The 25,544-nt window shown below is 32.6% G+C and overlaps 4 protein-coding genes, 1 non-coding gene and 1 pseudogene across 5 annotated transcripts; 2 read left to right on the top strand and 4 right to left on the bottom strand.

Moving 5' to 3' along the window:
• Positions 1-252: 252 nt before the first annotated feature.
• Positions 253-2,257, bottom strand: LOC111292610 (peroxidase 55-like). The gene is made up of 3 exons (XM_022885060.2): positions 1,972-2,257; positions 1,159-1,350; positions 253-1,052 (listed from the first exon to the last, which is right to left on the bottom strand). Exons 1-3 carry the CDS (start codon positions 2,176-2,178, stop codon positions 477-479), a joined length of 975 nt encoding a protein of 324 aa, XP_022740795.2. The 5' UTR covers positions 2,179-2,257; the 3' UTR covers positions 253-476.
• Positions 2,258-10,918: 8,661 nt separating this feature from the next.
• On the bottom strand, positions 10,919-13,094 carry LOC111292614 (peroxidase 55-like; annotated as a pseudogene).
• Positions 13,095-18,518: 5,424 nt separating this feature from the next.
• On the top strand, positions 18,519-20,696 carry LOC111292550 (nucleic acid binding / zinc ion binding protein). Its single transcript, XM_022884987.2, has 4 exons — positions 18,519-18,745; positions 18,943-19,007; positions 19,374-19,572; positions 20,032-20,696. The coding sequence occupies exons 1-4, from the start codon at positions 18,617-18,619 to the stop codon at positions 20,404-20,406; spliced, it is 768 nt and encodes a 255-aa protein (XP_022740722.1). The 5' UTR covers positions 18,519-18,616; the 3' UTR covers positions 20,407-20,696.
• A 247-nt stretch (positions 20,697-20,943) lies between these two features.
• LOC111292551 (protein transport protein Sec61 subunit gamma-like) lies at positions 20,944-22,424 on the top strand. The gene is made up of 3 exons (XM_022884988.2): positions 20,944-21,104; positions 21,199-21,314; positions 22,164-22,424. The coding sequence occupies exons 1-2, from the start codon at positions 21,011-21,013 to the stop codon at positions 21,312-21,314; spliced, it is 210 nt and encodes a 69-aa protein (XP_022740723.1). The 5' UTR covers positions 20,944-21,010; the 3' UTR covers positions 22,164-22,424.
• A 1,531-nt stretch (positions 22,425-23,955) lies between these two features.
• LOC111292593 (uncharacterized) lies at positions 23,956-25,451 on the bottom strand. Its single transcript, XM_022885033.2, has one exon. It carries the CDS (start codon positions 25,029-25,031, stop codon positions 24,027-24,029), a length of 1,005 nt encoding a protein of 334 aa, XP_022740768.2. The 5' UTR covers positions 25,032-25,451; the 3' UTR covers positions 23,956-24,026.
• On the bottom strand, positions 25,381-25,461 carry TRNAL-AAG (transfer RNA leucine (anticodon AAG)). Its single transcript has one exon. It is a non-coding gene; the product is annotated as a tRNA-Leu (tRNA).
• Positions 25,462-25,544: the final 83 nt, after the last annotated feature.

Raw genomic sequence — 25,544 nt, 5'->3', positions numbered from 1 at the left:
ACCATTGATATGGGAAGAAAATGCGAGCTTGTCAAGTTTAAGTAATCATTTTTTGGTGCTGTTATTAAGGTCAAATGCATGTGTATCTGAAATTTTCAAATTTATCATAAACGAAGGAATGCCAACCTCCCTTTGTCCCTCTCTCTCAGACACACAACACTGTTGGCAATGACATGTTAACAATAGATAAACTTGAAGCCTCCAAGAATAATATGACAATTAATGCCTTTTATTCTGTGATTTAGAAAACAATGGCATCGGTTACAGCACTGACAAGATCCAGAAAGAAGAGATGAACGACGGGGTTCAAACATAATAGTATTATATTATTCTTTGATTAGGAGAAACTCCTTGCAGGTAATCTCCATAAAGATGCAACAAACCACAAGATAGAGAAAGAAATTGGGCCACTTTTATTTGTGATTAAAACAAAACCCATCTTATTGAGGCTTATATTTCTTGCCAAGATCTACCCTTCAAGAATTAAAGGCTGTGCAGTCGACCCTTATTTCTCCTGCTTGACCAGTCTTAACTCCCACCCTTCCAAGCTTCCTCATTGCTGTGATGAAGGCTCCATTAAAGTCACCAGGGTTATTAGCAAAATCAATTACAGTAGGTTTTGATGCTGCATTAGTGAAGAGCACTTCATCTGAGGTGAGCAAGCCCTTCTTAGCAACAAGATTCTGAAAGTACACATTATCAAAAATTTGTGGGGTTACAGGATCCATGTTGACGGCAATTCTGGGGTCTACATTTTGAGGGCAGGCTTGCATCAACTGCTGTGCATAGGTAGGATCCAGATCGGGATCAACAGGAGAAGATGGAGAAAATGAGTATAAGCGATTTGCAAAGCGACTGCAGTGAGAGAAGCCTACAGTATGAACTCCGGAGAGTGCAATCATATCAGTTTGTGTAAGTTTGTTTTTGGCAAAAATGGTGTCAAGTTGAGTGAGATTGAAACTAGGTTCTGGGAGATTTCCAGCTACCCTGGATGCCTGTGAAATAAGGCCATCTCGACGTCCCAATTCTACTTTGAATGAAGGACCTCCAGCCTGGGATTTTATCAAATGAAAAGACAATTAGATTACTTATGAGTTTTGCCATGTAATATGTATAACATATAACAAGGGCATGTTTGACTGGTTGGGCATTCCTTACCAGGGCTATAACATCCCTAGTAGCAATAGCCAAAATGTCAGCGCAGGAGACTACTCTTGGGCACGTTTGTTCCACTGCCTGCTTTGCCTTTATTACTGTATCGAATCCATCTCCTGCAAGGGAGAGATTGTCCGGAGCATCCTTCTCTGCATCCCCATTCGGTGAAGCAATCATGATTGATGCATCACAACCCTACAAAAGCGACCAAAACATAACCATATACAAGGGAAATATATAAAATGATTTGTCCTTTGAAGGTCCCCTTTAAGTTTTATGAGATTTGCTATCAGAAACACGACGGCCTTCCAACTTTTTATCTACTTAAATAACATGTGATTTTTTTTTAACCACCCATAGTCAACGGTTTGGTTATGTTCCAGGTCAGCTACAAATGCGATGTAACAGGCCCCCAAATGTGACCGTGACAAATTGAAATTAATTAACCCATTTTGATTTCTTTATAAGAAAAAAAAAATTAGACTCCGTTTGATTGATTCTTTTATTTTTTGCTATTGCCTAATCTTCTTCATAGTACATTCATAAGTTCATCTGCTGTAAGATTTGCGAAACAAATATATTCAATTAGATATGCAAGCAATGGAAGGGAAAAGGACAATCCGATCTCCAAAGCAGACTCTAAAAACAAGAGAAGAAAACCAGCATGTCTTTAACTGGAAATATATATGCATAGAAAGGATAGATGATTCCAATTCCATAATATCAAACACCTTACCAATAGGTTGTAACAAAGAAACGTTTGATTTTTAGGCGAGAAACAAGAGGGAAAAAGGAAGATTGATTATGCTCCACTACCTCAACAAAGCAGTCATGGAAAAACAGACGCAGGGTCGCAGGAACTGTGACGAACGTCTGGTTAAACTTTTGTGTCACGACCTTTCTTACTATGGATTCCACTTCCGGACAAGTAGTTTTGTAGAAAGTCTCAGATAATTGTCCCTCTCCCGTCTGCAGTACCATGAAAACTAGGAATAATAACATCAACCCGGTCCTCACCCCCATTTCCTTAGCTTGTCTAGCTAAACAACTTATCTTCCTCTTCCAGTCCTTCCACAGGCAATGTATATCTTAGGAGGGTCGTTTATTCATAAAGAAGAAACAAAGACGTGAAAGCCTTTTAATTTGTTGGTCAAGATGCTTGATTCACAACTCACGTGGCCTAATCATATAAATATTTATTAATTCAGCAAGCAGACAGGCAACTATATAATTTCAGCCCTTTGGTCAGAATTAGTCCTTTTCTTTGGTTCGTGTATCCATTAACAAGTAGGATAACTGTTTTCTATTATTACCTTAGTTTTCATTTCCTACCTATTCATATATTGGTGAGTCATTCCCTGGTTAGTGACTGCAACCTTTTACAACATCTAAAATTATCAGACAGAACAAAACCAACAATAGTTTGAAGTCATTGCAGTGCCTTGGATGTAGTTAGGGACGAAAGTGACAATAAAAAATCCCAAGTCCAAAGAAAATACAATGCAGTAGAACATTGACATGGGAAAGAGTACTAGTTGATTTATTAATTTGAATAATGTATCTGCGATTTCAGTGCTGTTGTTATGGTCAAATGCGTGTCTATCAATGGTATTTTCAGGATTATTACTTGTTATTATAAATCAATAAAAACAACCTCCCTCTTATGGCTATCAAGCTTTCTCAAACAATTTCTGAGACTGCAACTGAAGACTTGAACTTGGTTTTTTATTATATTGTTTGTGTAGATTCACACTCAATCTGTGAGATATTATCTTATTTGATCAGAAGGTCTCACGATTTTATCTCATAAAAGACATCTCACAGATTTGGATTTAGGTCTCTACATGTATATCATAGTAGAATTTCATATTATCTCGATGTGGGATTGGAACGTTACAAACTTTTCTCATTAAAATTTGATGTCCTCATCAAACCCAATGCAAAGCATACAGATCTACTGAATCACATCAAATGTTAGGTAAACCCAATGTAAAGCACACACAGATTACAAGATCATACTAAATATTGAGATTCTAGAGATGAATCCCACCGTGTAACACTTAACTCCCGTAGAATTCTAAAGGTAGCTTCCATAATATAACACTTAGCTCCCATCTGATTAGTACCCGTTCTGGTACCATTTGTGGAGACCTGATTACATCCTTTCCTCCTTAAAAGGAGTTTAGTCCTCTAAACTCATACCTTGGCTCTTAAAAAGATAAAGATACTTCTCTTTCATATTATTTTCTAACTCTCAAGTTACTTCTCTTTCGGAATGATTACTCCATTGAACTTTAACAAAAGGAATAGTTCTTCTTCTCAAAACGTGTTCCTTTCTATCGACAATTCGTATATGATGCTCATCATATGATACATCTTCTCTAAGTCTCAAATGTGCTAACTGCACCACATAACTCAGATCCAAAACATACTTCCTCAATATTAAGACATAAAACTATTGAGCTTGAAACAATAAATATAACAACGCAGAAGTAATATATAACAATAAACCCACAGTAATAAAAAATAATCAACAATCAATAACGTAAAAAAAATAAAATAAAACACACCAATATTTACGTAGAAAACCTTTTAGTATAGAAAAAAAAAATCACGAACCATCAGAAAAAATATTCACTATCAAATAATAGATATACAAAGTTCTTCTTTAATTAAAACTAAAGCTAATCAACAATTAGAGAGATAATTAAAAAAATCTTACTAAATAAGTGACTCAACAAATACACCATAGATTTGTTTCTAGAGAGCTTCAAACCCAATCTTCACTATTCAAAATGTAAAACTCTAAATCATAAATCTATTGATAAAATTTTAACTCAATCAGACCATGGATCAACTTTTGATCAACCAACTCTCTCTTTTTTTTTCTCTCTCTATTTTTCTAGCTTTTTTTTCTTTTTTTTTTTGGTTTGTGGCGCCACCTTATTTTTCACCTTAAAATAATTCTCATCTCTTTTTATTAAGTAGCTAGGGCTCTATGTAAAAAGAAAGATTAAGACCTATGACTTTTGATTGGCTCAAAACCAATTACATGGGGCTGGACCTACTTTTCTAATAATCTCCTCCTCCAGCCCTATTAGAAGGAGATTCATCACCATAACAGTTTCATTTAGACTTTACCTTGGTCAAGGAATCCATTTCGGCCAAGTTACTACAGAGCTCAAGTTTATTCTTGAAAAATATTTTAGTCAACATATCTGCTACATTCTCATCAGTATAGATTTTCTTCAACAGCATCTGTTATTTTTCAAACGTGACCAGTGATATCTAACATCAATGTGCTTTATTCTAGCTTAGTACATGGCATTCTTACTCAAATCTAAAGCACTCTAGCTATCACAGAACATCACATACTTTTTTTAATTCAACTCCAATTCAAGAAGAAAAGTTTTATCCAAAGCATTTTTTTACCTACTTCAGTTATACTCAGTCTCTGTAGTTGATAAAGCAACACATTTCTGTAACTTAGACTACCAAGACATAACTTCTCTGACAAAAGTGAACAAATACCCTGAAATAAATTTTTTACCATCAAGATCACCTGTCATGTTAGTATTAATAAATCCTTCTAGAATTGATTGTGAAACTCCATGACTTAAGTATATTTTTTAAGTGCCATTTAAATATTTAAAAATCTATTTCACTATTTTTCAGTGAATTTTTTTCGGATTAAAAAAAAATCTGCTCACTATACCAATTGTATGAGTAATGTCAAGTCATGTGCAAATCATAAGATACATAAAAAAAAATTGACTGCAGAAGAATAAGAAATACTAAATTTAGCTAGTTGCTCTTCTTTAATCATTGGACAAGATTTCTTATTTAGATTAAAATGATTAACAAATGGATTGCTAACTGATTTAGTATGTTGCATGTTAAATCTATTAAGCACCCGTTCACTATATTTTTCTTGTGATAACCACAAATTTTTAGCTCCCTTTCCTAGATAATGTTCATATAAAAAATTTTATTTGCTGAACCTAAATCTTTTATGTCAAATGATTTAGACAATTGTTTTTTCAACTTGCGAACCATACCAGCATTTTATCTCACAATTAATATATCATAAACATATAATAAGAGAATAATGAAGTTACCATTAGAGAATTTTTTGATATACAAATAAAGATTCCCTGTCGTTCTTTTACAGCTGTGACTTACTATAAAAAAATTAAACTTTTTGTACCATTGTTGCGGAGCTTATTTCAAGCCATGTAAGCTTTTTTTTAATTTGCAAACTAAGTGCTCTTTTTTTTTTACATCAAAATCCTCAAGCTGATTCATATAAACGTCATCTTGTAAGTTACCATGCAAGAATGCAGTCTTTACAATAAGTTACTTAAGCTCAATATTTAAACTAGCTGCTAATACTAGTATCACTTGAATGGAACTCATCTTTACAACTGAAGAGAAGATCTCATCAAAATCAATGCCTGATTTCTGAGAAAAAACTTTCACTATTAATTGAATTTTGTACCTCACTAGCTTATCACCATTTTTTCTTCAATTTGAACACCCATTTATTTTTCAATGGTCTCCTTCCTTTTAAAAGTTTAACAAAATCATATGTACCATTTTTTCGTAATGACTCTATCTTTTCTTTCATTACTTTTAACCATTGCTTTCTATCTAGAATAGCTTACACATCTTGAAAGCTCTCTAGCTCCCCCTCACTGATAACTAAAATAAAATATAAACTTAGATATCTGATAGATGACCTGTGCTTTCTAATAGATTCTCTTAGGTTAAGACTTTACATCACCTTATGCCAAAGGTAGCTCATCCTATTCAACATTTTTAGGTAGAAAGAATTATTCCTCCTGCTCAAAATTGATTGCATCTGGCTCATCACTAACTATGGTTAGCTTATTCATATCTTCAAATTGTGTTTCTCATTTTTACCATCTGTGGCTCTTTCCTGTGAAAACTCTATCAGTGTTAAAACATCACACTCAATAATAAACTATATAGTCTTCTCATTTTTCTCAAGATCTGTTATAGTTTCTTTTATAGAAGACTACATCTCTACTTTTAACTATATTTCTTTTTACTGGATCACATACTCTGTAACTAAATTTCTCATCACCATATCTTACAAACACACACTGTGTGACTTTATTATCAAGCTTTGATCTCTATCTTTTTGGCACATGCATAAATACTTTATACCCAAAAACTTTCAAGTGAAAGTATAAATCATCTTTCCTTATACACACTCTTTCTGAAATGTCAAAGCTCAAAGGAACTGATAATGATTTGTTAAGCAAATAATAAGCTATGTTGATTGCTTTACCATAGAATGGCTTTGATAATTTTGTCATCCTCAATATGCATCTGACTTTTTTTATAATAGTGCGATTCATCCTTTCAACTATACCATTATGCTATGATGGTTCAGGTTCTATCATCTCACGCCTGATCCCATGCTTTGAACAATACTCTTCAAAGTCTTTGGATATGTATTCCTCACTATTATTAGTTCAAATACACTTCAAGGGCAACCATATCATCTTTCCACCATAACATGAAATTTTTTAAAATGCTACAATACATGACTTATTTTTTAACATATACACCCAAGTCTTACATAAAACATTATCAATAAAAGTAACAAAATACTTGCTACCACCCAACGACTTAACTTCAATAAGACTACATACGTTAGAATAAATTAATTTTAATATGTTTTCTTTTCTCTGAGAACTCTTAAGAAAAGAAACTCTACGATGCTTACTAAATAAATAATTATCACATAAATTAAGAAACATACCTTTGGCTAAGGGAATAAGATACTACCTCGTCAAAATATGTAACCTCTTTTCACTTATGTATGCCAGCCTCTTGTGCCATAAGTTTGCTGAAACATCATCTTTAACAATATTTATCTGGTTACCTTTCAATTGCATCCATGTTTTATACGTTATGCAGCATAGTTTTCTCTTTATAACTATCATAGATCCTTTGAAAAACTTTCACTGCCTATTTTTTTATCAACTCTCATATCTTCTTTATCAAAGACATTAGTAGGTAAGTTCATTCTCATATCTGAAATGTGCCTGACATCCTTCAAAGTCAATATGTGTCCCATACTAGTTGTATAATAATATCACCAGTCTTAACAATCCGTGATACACTCTTCTCTTGCTTTGTAAGTTGTAAACGACTTTCTCTTAGGAACACAATGATATACCAGTCTTGTGTCAACTATTCACTCAATGCCAAGATCACCAATATTATTACAATTACTATATGTACAAATCAAAGTAACTGAATTATTGTTTGAATTCACTGCTACAATATTGCCATCATCTAAATTTTTATCTTTCTCATTTTTCTGTTATTGCTTCAAGATTTTGCAGTATCACTTTATATGACCTGTTTTACCACAATGAAAGTATTTCACTTTATATACCTTTATATGACCTGTTTTACCACAATGAAAGCATTTTACTTTATCTTTGGACTTGAATCTATGTTTAGACTTACTATAACCTTTTAAGTTTTGACCTTTATCAGTGTTTTTATTCCTATTCTCTATGATTAAAGTTTGATTCTTAATGTCTAAATCTTTTCGCCCTGCTTCTTCATTAAGCATATTATCTTTTATCATCTCCAATATCACCTTATAATCAGAAGTTGAATTAAGAACAGTTACAACTAGAGTATTTCAATTATCTAGCAATAAACTCAAAAAAAAAAATAATACATTCATTTTATCATCCATCTTAAATTCTATTGTAGTCATCCGATTAAATATATCTTAAAAATAACTCAAGTATTATGTAATCAATCGTCCATCCCTATACTATAAAGTTGTAAGCTTTTTAAGAAGCATAACTTTATTCATATGTATTTTTCTCTCATACAATGCTATTAATTTTTTTCAAACAGTGTAAGCATCTATCTCTTACGCTATATAATGAAACATACTGATATCAACCCATTCTCTGATTTTAGTCAGCATATTTCTACCCAACTTATTTCAGTTTCATCTTTCGTATCTACTAGTTTAACCAAATCAACTAATACCAACTCATACAAATCTTTACAGTATAAATGATTTTTTATCATAGGCTGTCAAATTGAATAATTTGATGCTGTCAATTTTATCATAAAACTTTATCACCATCAATGATCTCAAACAAAATTTACTTCTATCTTGGGTTACTTTTATATCGATATCTCAAAATAACCATCGCTCCGATACCCCTTATTGGGCCTAAAACAATAAACATAACAATGCAAAACCAATATATCACAATAAACCCACAGTAATAAACAATGATCAACAATCAACAATGCAAAAAAGATAAAACACACCAAGATTTACATGAAAAACCCTCCAATGTAGAGAAAAAAATCACAAACCACAAAAAAAACTTCACTATCAAATAATGGATATACAAAGTTTGTTTCTAGCTAAAATTAGAGCTAATCAGCAACTAGAGAGATAATTGGAGAAATTTCACTAAATAGGTTACTCAATAAATACACCCTGAATTTATTTCTAGAGAGCTTCAAACTCGATCTTCACCATATAAAATGTAAAACTCTGAATCATAAACCTATTGATAAAATTTTAACTCAATCAGACCATGGATCAATTTTTGATCAACTTTTGATCAACCAACTCTCCCTTCTTTATTTATTTTTTTAGCTTTTTTTCCCTTTTTTTTTTTTTGGTTTGTAACGCCACCTTGTTTTTTACCTTAAAATAGTCTCACATTTTTTTATTAAGTAGCTAGGGCTCTATATAAAAAGAAAGACTAAGGCCTATAGCCTTTGATTGGTCTAAAACTAATTACATAAGGTTGGACCCTACTTTTCTAACAAAAACACATTATGTACTCCAACCAAAGAAAGTGGAAGTGTCAATCTATAAGCTATATCTCCTACCTTATCAATAATTTCAAATAGACCCACATAATGAGAACTAAGTTTTTCATAAATTTTAAATCTCATAACCTATTTACTCGAAAAAAACTCATAAAAACAAATGATCTCCAACCTCAAACTCTAATTCACGTCTTTTATTGTTGCATAATTTTTTCTATCAACTTTAAGCCACTCGAATATATTCTCTAATCAACTGAATTTTCTTAACTGCTTGCTAAACAAGATCTGAATCCAACAATTATCTTTCTCTAATATCATCCTAACAAATAGGAGATATGCACTTCTTATCATACAAAGCTTCAAACGAAGCCATTTGAATGCTAGACTGATAGCTATTATTGTAAGTAAACTCTGCCCACGATAAATAGTGATCCTAAGAACCTCCAAAATCTATGACACATGCCCTGAACACATCTTTTAGGATTTGGATAGTTTTTTCCAATTGGCCATTTGTCTGTGGATGAAAAGCAGTACTAAAACTTATATGGGTGCTTAAAGCTTTATGCAAACTCTCCTAAAATTTTGCTACTAACTGAGAATCTCTATTAGATACAATTGACACTGGTACACCATGAAGTCTCACAATATACTCAACATATAAATGTACTAGCCTTTCCAATGACATTCCTATAGAATAGCCAAGAAATGTGTAGCCTTTGTCAATTTATCCACAATCACCCAAATGTCATCATTACCTTTTTGTGTCCTAGGTAAACCAAATACAAAATCCATAATAATTCGCTCCTATTTCCATTTTAGAATAGGGAGAGGTTTCACTAATCTCGCTGGCCTTTGATGTTCAGCTTTAACTTGCTAACAAGTCAAACACTTAGCAACAAATTGGGCAATCTCCCTCTTCATATTATTCCACCAAAAAGTGCTTCTAAAATCCCTATACATCTTTGTGCTACTAGGATGAATAGTATAATTACTATAATGAGCTTATTCAAAAATTTTTATTTTCAATTTTGAGTCATTCAAAACAAAACTCTATCACTGAACCTTAAAGAGCCATAATAATTTCTATTGATCCTAACTATAAGTCTAAAAATCGTAAGTCACAAAGAAAATTTATAATTAATAATAATTAATATCTCAAAGTCTCATATCAATTCTTGTCGATCTAAATTTTGATACTTTATATCAACAAAAATATTGTGTATCCATGATAAAAATTTCAATAAAAATCCATCACAAAACTCTGAAATCTTAATTGATAAAAAATTTAACTTCAATATCAAAGCACCTCAAAAGATCCAAATAATCTAATTTCAACAGTTTTTCTAAGAAGAAAAGGAATACGAAAATTGAAAAAAAAAACTCTAAGAAAGAGAAAATAATGGCTAAGATTGAGAATTTAATCATGCAATTGAAGATTTAGACATAAGACTTACTTTTTAAACTCTTTAATTTTGGTTTTTGTGAGAAAAATCCAAATATTATATTAGAGTTTTGAATATTTTAAATTTTTAGATAACATTCTAGTAACTTTTCGACTAAATTATAGGTACCAATGGAAAGGTTTTGAAGTGACTTTTCTAATGGTATATGTGGCACTTCATTTGATTAAATAATTTAAGAAAATTGAATATTTAAAATTTTTTATTTTTGAGTTTTTGACAAATATGAACATCCAATTTTGAGCAGTTGGAATTACCTGCTCCGATGACTGATTTTATCAAACTTAAGAAACTTTTTATAGAATAAAACTATGAAATTTTTAGGTCAAAGAGATAATATCACAAATTGGATGCGGGTCTCCGCATTATACGTGGCAAACCGTTTTCTGATGTTACCATCTTGTGAAAAACCTTGTTGGAGAACAAAGGTTTATATGTTGAGTAAGTGAACAAGTTGAAGCCTTGAAAGATAGTGTGGCACTGAATTCGTTTTATTGTATGATTTACGAAAACAATGGCATCTTTAAATGCATTGACAAACATCAGAAGGAAAACATAATAATTACAGGGAAATTTTTTTTCGAAGACTTATTTGATGACGACAGAAAGTCCTTAGTCGCCTGATCTTCAAATACCGTGCCAAATCAGAAGATACAAAAACAAAGCAGAGAAAGAATTTGGGCTCGTTTTTAGCCCTTTATTTCCTCCTGCTTCATGAATTAAACTTTGTGCAGTCTATTCTTATCTCTCCTTCGTTACCAGTTTTGATTCCCACCCTTCCAAGTTTCCTCATTGCTTAAAAGCTCCATTAAAGTTTCGAGGGTTGCTAGCGAAATCTCTTACAGTGGCTTCAGATGCTGAATTAGTGAAAAGCACCTCATCCGAAGTGAACAAGCCCTTCCCAGCAACTAGATCCTGGTAGTATACATTGTCAAAAGTTTGCGGGCTTACATGATCCATGTTGACGACAATGCTGGGGTCTACATTTCGAGGGCAGGCTTCCATCAACTGTTGTGCATAGTTTGGGTCCAAAGTAGGATCAACAGGAGACGAGTATAAGCGATTTGCAAAGCGGTTGCAGTGAGACACGCCCACAGTATGAGCTCCTGAGAGTGCAATCATATCAAATTGGGTAAGGTTGTGTCTAGCAAAAATGGTGTTAAGTTGAACGAGGTTGAATGGCGGCTCCGGTAGATTTCCTGCTACTCTGGATGCTTGCGATATTAGGTCATCTCGACGTCCCAATTCTACTTCCCAGGTAGGGCCTTCAGCCTAAGATTTTATTCACATAACAGGCGAATTGGAATATTTATCAGTTTGCTTAATTCAATATTGGTATGTCTTCCAAGGACTACTTTTCAGGTAAATGGTTGAGCATTCCTTACCAGGACTACAACATCCCTGGCAGCAAGAGCCAAAATGTCAGCACAAGACACTACTCCCGGGCATTGACTTTCCACTGCCTGCTTTGCCTTTATTACGGTGTCAAACCCATCTCCTGCAAGGGAAAGATTATCTGGAGCATCCTTTTCAGCATCTCCAGTTGGCGATGAAATCATGATTGATGCATCACAACCCTAAAAAATATAGAAGAAGAAACATGGTATATTATTGGTTTGGTTCGGTAGCTTCTCTAGCTATTATTTTACTTTATAAAGTTAATTAATAGCCTTTTTAACATCAGCTCTAGAATTTAAAGAGAGGATTCTAGGGACAGAAAAATATTAAAAGAAATCGTCAATTTCATTTTTGTTTTTTTCTTCTTTTGAGTCCGAGACATCTCCTTTGTACACTGGTTCCTTATGTCAAGCATGCCAGTTGTGAAGATTGACACGTTAAATGTTGTCATTTGACAAGAAAACAGGTGATTTCATGTGTTGTTCTACCTTCCCTAGTATGTGGTTTCACTATGTGGTTCTTCCATGCGACAAAAAAACAAAATGTTGTCATTTCACTATGTTCTACCTTCCCTAGCATGTGGCTTCACCATGACTACAAAAGAATTAACTCAGAGAAAGAGAGAAGAAACACCATCCATTTGTAAGAAGTTTTATCTGTTGCAGGCTTATTAGCAGGGGTGCTTGCTTCTTTCAATTAAGAGATCTATCATTCTCTCCGACTCTTCCTATGTATGTTATCTGCTATGCAAGACATTACAGGGCAATGGAAAAACCTACTTCTAATTATTGGACTTGAATAGAGAAAAAGAGAATTGGAAGATTGAGAGTCTTGAAGAAGCACTGGCATGAAAAGCATGCAGTGATGACATGACACTAATTTGATAAGAATATCGAACAACTATTGCATCAAAAATCAGATAAAATTAAGAACAAAAACTGGATTGATGATCATACTACTCTCCCTACCTCAACAAAGCACTCATGGAAAAACAAGCGCAGAGTTGCAGGAATTGTAACGAATGTCTGGCCAAACTTCGTTGACACTTCCTGTTTCACTATGGATTCCAGATTCGGACAAGTATCGCTGTAGAAATTTTCAAATAATTGCCCCTCTCCTCTCTGCAGAAACATGAAAACCATTAACAGTATCAACCCTCTCCTTAGTACCTCCATCTTATTTGCCTTCTAGTCTCTCAGTCTCCACAGATCACAAGTGACAGTATGAAAGTACTCTTATATATAGAAGAAACAAAGAAGACAGACTTCTAACAATGAACTATTAGGCATGCATGGTACTTGGTAGCTAATAATTGGTCTAAGCATGTTAATTTCGACTAATCTAACACCTAAATATGCTTTAATTCAGTCTTTTTCGTGTAAGAATATCTAACCAATATTTCAAGTAGCCATTTGCTTTCTATCTTCTCAATCAGTCATATTATATATAATCATTCTCAAATTGGCTTGGTCATAATTTATCAATTACACATCTTTATACCAAAAACGAACATATGAAAATAAATCCTTCTACGAAACTACGAAAAGAAAGCGATCAAAATAACTAGATGAAGTTGCAAATGTTTAAAACCAGATAGGTAGTCAAGTATAAGATTGATGCCAGTTGCTATGCAGTTCCCTTTCACCCAAGTCATGGAAAGAACTATCACAATTGGCTTGGTGGAATTGCTGGTACTGCTCATTCTTTTTCTAGATGAGCTGAGACTTTTGAAATGGACCTGGATTCATTTCTTACAAGTTAGTGCATAATGTGGAAGATTTCACATGGGATATAAATACAATGCCATTGCCACTTGGTTAATGTTGTTAAGGTCAAATGCATCAGAATCATTGACTTGTTCATGATATTGCAGATAAATTAGAAAAATAGTACACTGTCTTATCAATCCAACTCAAATTATAAACTTCAGAAGATGAAATACATCAAAACTGAAAAAAAAAACAATTGCACTCTTGGATTAAGCAGGCCTAATATGGTTGACAATTGAAACTGTATTGTAGGACTCATTCTTAATATTCCTTAATGCAGTGAAAAATTATTACCAATTTTTTCTAACATTTTTATTGCATTACAGTGTATTTGGATTGAAAGAAGATGAAATGAAGGAAAGGAAAGTAAAAGAATGTAAAGAAAACAAATCCTCATTTCCCTTGGATATATTTTTAATTTAAATAAAGAGAATGAGGTGGAAACCAAATAACATTTGTTTCTTTTTTAATACCTTAATTTGGAAGAAAAGCTAAGGAAAGGAAAGTTGAAAAATATTTTTTTTATAAAAAGATTATTATGTCTATTTTTTGTTAATACTAAAAACCTAATAAAACTATCTCTTTTTTCAAAACTATTCATCCTGTAATTTTTTTCAAAACTATCTCTTTTTTCATGTTTCACATATCTCTTTCAATATAAAAATTTTTTATAATTTTTTGGTGATTTGATTTTGATAAATAGTTGAATATAAATAGATATATTTTTTAGGTTTATGAAATGACAGACTAGTTCAAAATTCATCAATGCATGTTTTTAAAATATTTCATGTTTCACTTGATTAAAAATCATTGATATAGCAGTAATTGTAAGACCAAACAAGATAACAAATATATTATGATTTAGAAGTGCTCTAATATCACAGGCAATGAAATATTATAATTGAAAAAAATTATTATAATGAATCATTTCCTTTCTTTTCACTCTTTATCCAAACAATAGTTGTTAGAATTTCTTTCCTTTCTTTTTTTTTATTAATTTTAATTATCCAAACAAGGTTTATATGTATACTTTCTTTTCTTTTAAAAAACTTTCTTTTTCATTCGTTTTCTTTCCTTTATTAATATTTATCCAAACATAGTGTTAATGTTTTTTTTTTCCTCACTATAGATATTTGTTTAAAAGGTTTGAACAGGTATATCCTTTGTTGCTAGAAATTGTTCTCTAGCTTAAGAGTAATGTGATGTCGTAACGGTTTTGGGACCGTCAGACGTAAAAGATGATATTTTAAAAATTGAAAAAAATAAAAAGAGAGTCGCCATCAATCTTTGTTAAGGTGTGATTGGTCACCCAAAAGTTTATCTTTTTAATAAAACTATAAAAACGAGTTTAAAGTCTATCAAAAAGATAAATTTTTATCTGCGAAAAATCAGGTTGAGTCCGGGAGTCGGTTACTCGTGGGGAAGGATTAGCACTCCCATAACGCCCATAAATTGGTACCATTCAATTATGCACTATTTTTGGTGTTGGATAAAAATGATTTTGATTTGAAATTTAACATTAATTCCCTTCATTTAAAAATATTTTTGCTAAAATTTTTATTTAGGAATATTGAGAAAATCTTTAAGTTAAAAAATTATCTTAAAATTTTTCAACATCTAGGCAGAATTTAAAATAACCATTTTCGCTTAAGATTTAATACAGCAATCCTTAAAATGAAATAACACTCTTTATAAAAAATTGTTGGTGACTCTCCAACATCCAGGCAGAGTACCAAGAATTATTTTTTTTTAATGTTATTTTTATTTTATTTTGTAATATCACAAAAAGATTTTTTTTTAGTATTATTCTTTTTTATTATAAGATATTTTATCACTAAATAGTACATAAAAAATTAAAGACAGAATAGTACAAGTAAATACTGATAATAACATGCTAATGTATATCATGCTAATGAATGTCATGTAAAATGAGATGCAATTTAAGAGTTGGATTCTTAAATATAATGAGACCACCTCGACTCTCCAACATCTAGGTAGAGCTTAGGTGTGACTGTTTATATTTAAGATCCCAATTTACCGTTATGCTTTTTTATTTATTAATCTTATCATTAATGCGATTTAAGAAATCGTGTGAAAAGACTTCACGAAGTAAAATTTCCTAAATACCCCATCATCTAAGCTGTATTCGGGAACAAATTGCTTCAAATAGAATTTTCATACGTGTCCTTAGGATTTTTTAGGACTTTGGATTTCGAGGATTTTGGACTTTTGGGGTTTTTAGATTTTAGGGATTTTGAATTTTATGGGGTTTGGATTTAAGGGATTTTGGATTTTTAGGGATTTTAGAAACCTATGATTTTAAAAATTAAGAATTAGTGTTTAAGGTTTCGTTTTTAAGAAAATACGAACATCTCTAAAAATCTCCAACATCTAGGCGAATTTTCGAAGCAAGTTCGATTTTAGTGATTTTTGAAAATTAATTTAAAATTTTCTTATATTTATTTTTTTATGAAAATTTATTAATAATAATTCTCCAACATCTAAGCGAAATTATTTCTTTTAAAAAAATATTTTTATTCCCTCCAACATCTAGGCAGGAAAAATAATAAAAATTATTTTTTTGAGCATTTTAATATATTTTAATTATTATTTGTTTTTAATTTTATTATTATTAAAATAATTAAACATTTATTCTAATAAATTTATCATGCATAAATATAAAAATATATTTAAAATAATAACAATAATAATATAAAAAATTAAAAAAAAATTTTTACCTGAACCGAACCGTTGAACACTGATCCGGACGGTCTGACCGGTTCGACGGTTGGATCTACGGTTCGGGCCATCCAACCGGTTCGACCGTCGGATCGACGATTCGGGTCGATTTGATTGAACCGACAGAGCTGTTGGAGAAATGGGTCAGCGGGTCGTTTAACGGATCCCGGGTCGGATCACAGGCGCGCGCGGATCCTCCCTGGTTGAAACGATGTCGTTTTGCTTTTAATGTTTTCTATAAATAACTTGAAAATTTTTTTTGTTCATTTGGTTCTGTTTCCAAAAAAAAAACGAGAGAGAGAGAGGGCTTTGGGGGAGGGGCCCGACAAGTTGCCGTTCGGTCACCGGACCACCGCATCGACCGCCTCCTGGGTCGCCGCCGGCGGTTGTTGCCGATGATCGAAAATTTCAAAAAATGATCAGGAAGCTGCTTTCGACGCGATCTTTCCAAATCCGAAATCAGTTTTACCAGAAACAGTCCCGATCGACGGGTGTTTGAGAGTGTTTTGAAAGAGGTTTCGGAGAGGTTGAAGGGGATTTTTTTTAAGGAGATTGAAGGGAATTCCTAGAGAAAGATTGAAGGGGATTTCGAGAGAGCTTCCTCTTTTTTGTTAGAGAGCCCAGAGACATTTTAATGAGGAAAATGGCTGGGTATTTTAAAGGGTTTCGATTTAGGGGGATCTAGGTGGCTGTAGAGTAGCTGGTTGGTGGCTGTAGGGTGGCTGGTCAGGAGGTTAGTTGGGTGGCTGACAGGGAGTTGGTCGGGTGGCTGACAGGGAGTTGGTCGGGGCAGTTCGGCATCGTACCAACCTCTTAACTTCTGTCTTATTTCCGTTTTATTTTTTTTGTTTGTTTTTTTTTTATTTTTTGTTTGTTTTGTTAAATATTATTATTATTATTATAAAAATAAAACAGTAGACCCGAACAAAATCGATGTCTACATGTGATAATGACATTTTCATTTTCTTGTTCATCAAATGTGTGTATATATATATATATATAAAGAAATTATTGCATTCACTAATAATATAAATTTTAAATTCCATATATAAAATTAACAAAATGATGAAACATATCTCTTAATAAAATAAAAATTTTAAATACATATTCCATACATCTTTTTGTATTTAAAAATATTCAACATATGTAATTATACATGATGATTTAGTGAGAATTTTTAATATTAAAAAGATTAGCATGAGTAAGAAGTATATTACTATAATCTTTCATGGTCTGACCTACACTTTGCTTACTTAGATTAATATACTTTTATAGTTTAAAACATACAATGCCTAATTGATGACCCTATTATAAAATGAATTGACCTAACTAATTGTAAAGTTGTTTGGTTTCATTTTGTACCTTATCTTCTAATTATTATCAATGAATTTAAGCAAACTTAATTTGTGCATGCTTTCTTGCTTGGTCCATATTCCTTGAACAAATTTTGATTACATCATGCCTAGTAGAACCCATCTGGTAATTACTTATAAATAAAATTTGATTTTTTTAAGAAAAATCTTAAAGCATGCAATGTAAGTATATACACGTGTATATATATATATATATATACACATACATATATGTTTATATTTATATATACCGTCAATTTATTAAAAATTATCACATCATTATTAATAAATTTAAAATTTTAGAATCTTTAAAAATAAATATTTTTAAGTTTTAAATATTCAATTATTTTAAAATAAATTAATGATATGGCTATTTATAAGTCACTGATAATATATATTATTTATACACCAATAATATATCAAATATAAATTTAAAAGAATATAGATTAAAAAAGAAAAAGATTTTACATTATTTCACAAAATAAAAAAAATTGATACTAATAATTTTAATATTCTAACAAAATATTTAAAAAATAACTATTGAATTTCCTTGAGATAAAAATTATATTATACACTATCATAAGCTCACTACTGGGATATATTTAAAATAAATAATAAATTATTATGATAAATAAAAAAAATGGTTATATAATTCCAAACTCTATGACGTGTCTTCTTTTCGGATAAATCCATGTTGTTTGGATACATGATTATTTAGATGGGTTGCTCTTGGTTGAGCAATGTGGGCCTATATTGGGCTTCTACTGGGATCAATAGAACTTTGCCCGAACCCAAACAGTCTTTCTTTCTGCTAAAAGATTCCCAAAACCAATTCAAAATTAATCAAAAAAAAAAAAAACTTAGCGTTTCTCACCTGCGAGTGGCCATGGCGATGGTTGTAGATTACCAACACGACTCGTCGTTTCCGTACTGGACCTCGAATCGTCGTCGTTTTGATCCCGACTCTCCCTTCTTCTCTTCTGGTAACATCGAGAGAGAACTTCTTGCCAAACAGGTCCTTCTCCTTCCCTTTTAGCTTTTGTCCACTGGCTTTTGTAATTAAAGATCTATTGAAATAATTATGCTTTATTAAGTTATGAATTTAAGTGGGTTTAATTTTTTTTTAATTTTCTTCTCTTTTTAATTGATTATCAAAGTTTCAATTTTTAAGACAACACTCAAAAGATTTCTCTTTTTTTGGGTGAAATTCAGGTGGCCTTGGATTTAACTGAAGATGAAAGGAATCAACTTGAGAAGATAGTAGATAATGATGCCAGGTTTTAGCTTTTATTATTCTTTTTGGGGTCCAATTATCTATATAATCTGATGATTAATATATGATCACTAGTTGTTAATGGTCATGAAAGGGCTGTTATATGCAGTGTTTATTCACAGATTGAGAGGATCTCTAAAATGGTTTCTATGTTGTTAAGTTGTGAATTTGTTAACGTTCAGTCATTGTTTGGACTTCCATCTAAGATTTTTTTGTATGATAGAATTGCTGTTGTTTCCTGTTGAATTTTGTGAAAGGAGTAATGTAGATGGATATGAAGATTTTGTTATATAAACAAGATGATAAGACTTCTGAAGTTTGATGCTGTTAATGTAATTAATTTTTCCATTTGTAACTAATGTTTGAACAGGGATGTCTTTTGTCCTATTGTTGGTTGCGGTGCTCGCCTGACTTGTTTGGAGCACTTTGAAGATCATTATAATGCACGGCACACGGCTTCTTGTTCTGTGTGCTCTAGAGTTTACCCGACATCTCGCTTACTAAGTATACATGTGTCTGAAGCCCATGATTCCTTCTTTCAAGCTAAAGTTGCTCGTGGCTATGCTGTGGTATCTTTCTCTTATTAACTTTATATATTGGTGTTTGGAAATTGTTCATGGAAATCTCCTTTTCCTTTTGTTCTGTTGAAGAATGCATTTGATCATGATTGTGTAGGTGGAATGAGTTTGCCGTGGCCATAAGGCCCCAAACATTACCATTCAACTAGTGTTATGCTTTTCATTTATTTATCGTATTTACTTGACTGCAATCTGGTCTCTCTTATCCATGCACGTGCAAGAGATTGATAAGAAGGCTAGTCAAACCTAGAAATGTGAAGTATGAAGGGACTGTTAATGTGTCTGCCAGAGCATGACTTCATATGTGATATGTGTTTGTTTTTAGACTCTTTCTGCAATAGTAGAAGTGTTCAGTAGTTTGTTGTTAACTTTGTAATGTTCATGTACTTTAATCGACCTCCGTATAATTTGGTTTAACACAGAAATCGTCCTATCTTTGTGGATAAACAGTATGAATGCCTTGTGGAAGGTTGTGGTTTGAAGTTCAAGAGCTACAAAGGTCGGCAACAACATCTGGTGGACAAGCATAAATTCCCAACTTCATTTGAGTTCTTTAAGAAAGCGCATCCATCAAAGAAACAGAGGCAGAAGAACCAACGGAAACAAGCAATGCATAAGAAGGACGAAGAAGCTTCAAGTAAGATGGAAGTAGAAAACGAAACGATGGAAGGCCTTGTTTCAGCAGTCTCTAAATTAAGCACTTCAGACTCCTCTCCTTTGAATATTAGCTTTGGTCGCCGTAATACTCGTGGCCTTACATTTGTTCCCCGATCTGTCCAGCGTGAGAAAAGAACCGGCTCCACAGCAGCTGGAGCACAGAGATAGATCTCCCATGTTCTTTCTACATTAAGATTCTTTTCAATGACTTCTGCAACCGAGAAAGAACTTAACAGTTTCGAGAAGGAATGGAGGATGTTCAATACAGTGGATGATTCATCTGATTTACATCTGATTGGTTGAAAGACACATTTTTGGAAATTCAAGTTTTCTAGTTGATCATAAAGGTTTGATGTTCATTTGTATGGCATTGTCATATATGCAGAATCTAGGATCTCTTGTAATTTCATACATTAAATTTCAACCCATGTTTGAATATTGAGGAATCCTTTGCAACATTAGCACTGAGCAGCAGATTTTTTGCTATTTTGGCTGGTGAAATCAAATCTTTTATTTATAAAAAAAGAAAAAGAAAAATATTTAACTAAAAAGTTTAATCTTTTGAACATTTTTAATCCTGTTTATCATTGAGATCAAGCCAGGATTAATGATAAAGCGGGAAGTAGGGGCAGAGATGTCCATGCAATGAACAGCCAGGGGTATTTGAGTCCAAACAAAGGTACTTAAATTCTATCAACATATCTAAAACGAACCAAAAAAAAAAGAAAAAACTCAAAATTTTCCTTCAAGCGAAACCAGAAGAAACGGAAAAATGGACGCAATTGACTCAGTATTCGATCCGCTGAGAGAGTTCGCTAAGGACAGTGTGCGTCTTGTCAAGAGATGCCACAAGCCCGACCGCAAAGGTTATTCATTTCTCTCTTCTTTTTTTTTTTGCTATTATTAAAATTTGTTGATCCATCGGAATCTGATTGAAAGATTCGATTTTTTTCGTTTCAGAATTTACGAAGGTGGCGTTCCGTACAGCGATCGGATTCGTTGTTATGGGATTCGTAGGATTTTTCGTCAAGCTCATCTTTATCCCTATTAACAACATTATTGTTGGATCCAGTTAGGTCGGTTCGGTTCCTTCAATTTCTATGCTATTTTTCATCTTTCTTTGTGGTTTCTTGTATTGATTATTGTGGATCTGTTACTGATGTGATGCTTATCTAATTGTGTACGAATTTGTTTTGAAAATTAATGCATTGAAATCTCTAAATTAATGAATTTTGTCTGAAATTTAGGTTTTTGAGTGATAGGGAAAAACCAGGAAATTGAATTAATTTGATTAATCAGAATTATGTTTTGTTGATGAATCCTCGTTTGGTATCTCAGGGTCAGTATGATGTAGAAATATAATGAAATGGTGATTTTGTCTTTAGAAACCTTCCTAGAAGGAGATTGACCTCAGCTTGTCAATGTAATTGTTTCTTGTTACACACAGCTTGCAGCAAAAATGGTCATTAAGCACTAATTTTGCTATCACTAATGAGCAATAGAGTGGTCAAAGCTCACATTTGGACGAAAGAATGAAACAAGGCAGAGAAAGCATAGACGATGAGCAGTTTCTTAGATCATCTGTCTTGATGCTGTTCAGGGTCAAATACAAAGGATTAATGATCAATTACATGTCAAGTAAATGGATTGTGTCGGGTTAGGTGTTGGGTATGTTGGATGAAGTCGTTCTCGAATCCTATAGTTGGGTGGCATCATTATAAAGATAAACCAAATCATGGCAGCTTAACAAACTGATACAGACATTAATTTCTCTTCTTTGAATACAACTATCTGAGATATACATCACAAACATCTTCATCTATTAGTTATAGTGAATTGATATATATTTTGCCATGTTTCATTTTTAGTCGTGTTTGATAGTTTTGGGGATCACGCGAACTCTGAATCTTTTGCTCAAATTGCAGGTCTGCTTTGTGTTACTGACTTACAGGATGGATGGGAAATGGTAGAATTTTTCAGCAGAGAGAGAAAAGAAAAGAACTGCATGATTAGATTGAGAGCTACATCATCAGAGTTCCAGAAGTAATTTCAATTTAGACTTGGGTTTTCTTTATATTCGGTTTTGTTGGAAATGGTTTAGTTTTTAGTGTTGTAATAGAATCCTGTTGAAGCCAGTACAACCTTCGACTTTTGGTCCAATGAATTATATATATGTTTCATGCTCATCTTGCTGCGCTGCCAATTCCATTGGATCTGTTTCATTTTCAATGAAGGAACATCCCTCTTTAAACTAAAATTGATTTCGGATCTGTGCCAAACGTGGACAAGATAATAAAACTGAAATTAGACAAAAAGTTGGCAAAGCGGATACGTCAAGTTTGTACGCTTTAGGAACTAGGCCTACTTCGTCTTTCAGAAACGACGACGTCGAGCAAGATGATAGACAAATAACTCCAAGTGCAACTACCAAATTGAAGATCAATGTTGCAGTGGCCATTTTGAGTTTCAAGGAAGAAAAGCTTATGGTTAATTGATAAAAATAAAGCTGCCACGTCCTCAGTTGGTCCCGCTTAAAAATGGATCCCTGGTTATAGGTTATAGTACAAAGTCTCTTCTTGGAGGCCTGAATATGTTCGGGTTTTTTAAGATATGGGCTTTCCCCGATGCTTAAGATAACACTGTTAACATATTAACAGTTGTGAATAATATATTAATATTAATAAATTATTTAAATTTGATTTAAATAAAATTTAAATTCGATTTGATTATTATTAAGTCAAACTCAAATTTGAGTAATTTGACTTATTAATTAATCCGAGTTCAAGTATTTTTATATTCGATTCAAATAACTTGTAAATTTAATTAAATTTTTATATTTTAATATATTTTAATTAATTTAATTAATAAAATATTACAAACTCGAGTTTGAATTCGAATATAAATAATCAAGTTTTTATCAAATATAATGATCGAATCTATTTTTATATATTATTTAAATCTAATCAAGTAAGTTCGAATAACTTGATTTTTTTTTTAAATTAAATTTGAATTTAAAAAATAAAACTCAATCAAACGTTAATCGTTAATCGAATTTCAAATTTCAAATTTGGAGTAGAATTCAAATTCAAACTTTATATTATATCGATTCGAATTCAATCGATCACATTTCTAAATACATTCATATATTGCTTCATCGTTACAAAACAAAATTAAAACATCAACCTCCTCTGCAATTATAAACAAAACCACTTCTCATCTTTCCCTGAAAATGACTCTTTGGCATTTCCCAATTCCATAAGCTGTGCTAATTCAAGCAATGGTTGGTTTTGACAACGCCCTTAGTTCATTTATGCATAAACGAAGCATGCAATAGGACAGGAAACACATTTAATTTATTACTAGAAATTTCTTCTGGCTTTGTCCGGATCATAATTTTTTTTTGATAAAATATAAATTTTAAAAATTTTTAACTTAATAATTATATGAAAATTTAAATTCGCATATTCTCAAATAAAATAATAATCGAATAGTTAAATATTTAAAATTTCTTAAAATTTTTTTAATTACTTGAAATCATAATAATTTTATATAAAGTAAAAATATGATCTAAATATGTTTAACAGCATGTATATATAATTTTTTATAATTAATTGATTGAATTTAATTCTCAATTATAGAAATTGAAAGCCAAACGGCATCTACAATGAATGAAATTGCAAATGCAAAGTACTTAATTAAAAGCTTAAAACGTAGATAGAAACAGTAACTAGAATCATGGAAAAGATAGTTATGCCTGATCTTATACAGATGTTTTTCCATTTGCTGCATCAAATATAGGATTTAAGAGCAGATGCTATTCTCACATAATGTGACTTCCTCTGTTTGTTCCTCCTTAACCACTTCCTCTCCATGTTTTTCACTCTTCCAGTTAGGTCTGATATAACAGTTGATTGCACTTTTTTTTCTAGCATGAGCTTCTCGACCATCTCCCTTAGCTTCTTGTTCTCCTCCATGACCATCTTAATGTCTTTTTCCATCTTAACCAGGGTTCCTTCATTATCAGATATCACTTCGCGATCAGCAATTTCAGTTGGCACCAATCTGGTTGACAGAGGTTGCTCCACGTTAACACTTGTGATTTCTTCAAATAAAGTTTCTTTTTCTGGAGGTAAAACTCCATGATCATCTTCATTCCTCCCTTTCAAGCTCAACTCCCTCAACACCGTATTTGGAGGTGCTGATGAGGAAGTTAAGGAATCACCAGGGACGTACTCCATAATATCTCTAACAGTTGCCTTGGACTTATTGTTTGTCCTTGAATGATGCTTGCATTGAAGATTCTCTCCCATAAGATCATGGTAATCAATTCCTGAAACTTTACTCAAGACCTGGAAGCCAGCGGAGGCATCAAGAACCATTCCTCCTACGTTAAGGGTTCCAAGGAAATCACCAGACGGGCTTTGGATTAAGCGTGCAGCAAAAGCAGGAGTCTTCATCGTTGCAGCAGTCGAGGAGATTGTAAGGAAGCTGCTGATAAGAAGACGAACGCTACCAATAAGCCGGTCTCGAAAGATACCAACGGTGTAAATCTCAATGGAGATAGCAGAGGTTTTGCCGAAAAGGAACTGGGATGAGACCTTGAAGAGAAACTTGTCGTTCCAGGTAGGGTTTTCGCCGGCAACACGATCAACTCGGGTGTGAAGCTTGGTGGATGAATCAACCCAAACAACAGCATAGGTTTTCATGTGACGATGGGGCTTAACCGATGGCTCTCTAAGCCCTTGCGCAGAGATCAAGTTCAGCTCTAGAACGTGATAAGTTGTTGTCTCCATTGTTGAAAAGATTTCTCTGAAATTTTCTTTCTGGTTGCTAAGGACTCAAGTTTGTATGCTTGGTTGAAAGAAAGAAATCAGGTTTCAGTCGGTTGATCGATGAAAAATAAGGTGTATATATATATTAGCATTTAGCTTGCCGTTTAAGCTATTTAAAAAAAAAAAAAACGCTTGACGTTTAAGTCCATTAATAAAATTGGGGCGGGCATTAATAAACCGTTGGTCCATTTGTCAACCCCTGATACAAAAGGATAAATAAGACAATGAGTCAACATTAATAAAACCTTGGTCCATTTGTCAACCCCTGACACAAAAGGATAAATTAAAAAAAAAAAAAAGAGTCAACAATTGTGGAGAGTGGGATTTGAACCCACGCCCTTTCGGACCAGAACCTTAATCTGGCGCCTTAGACCAACTCGGCCATCTCCACATTTGGTGAGGGGGTTCAACAAAATTCTATGGTTTTTCTTGCAGGAGAGCAATATACAGACACATCCACAAGAGCCCCCAATA

This window comes from Durio zibethinus, chromosome 10 (genome assembly GCF_047325235.1).
Source record: "Durio zibethinus cultivar Kanyao isolate XHJ-2024 chromosome 10, ASM4732523v1, whole genome shotgun sequence".
Taxonomy (NCBI): Eukaryota; Viridiplantae; Streptophyta; class Magnoliopsida; order Malvales; family Malvaceae; genus Durio; species Durio zibethinus.
This window is presented reverse-complemented; position numbering and strand designations above follow the sequence as displayed.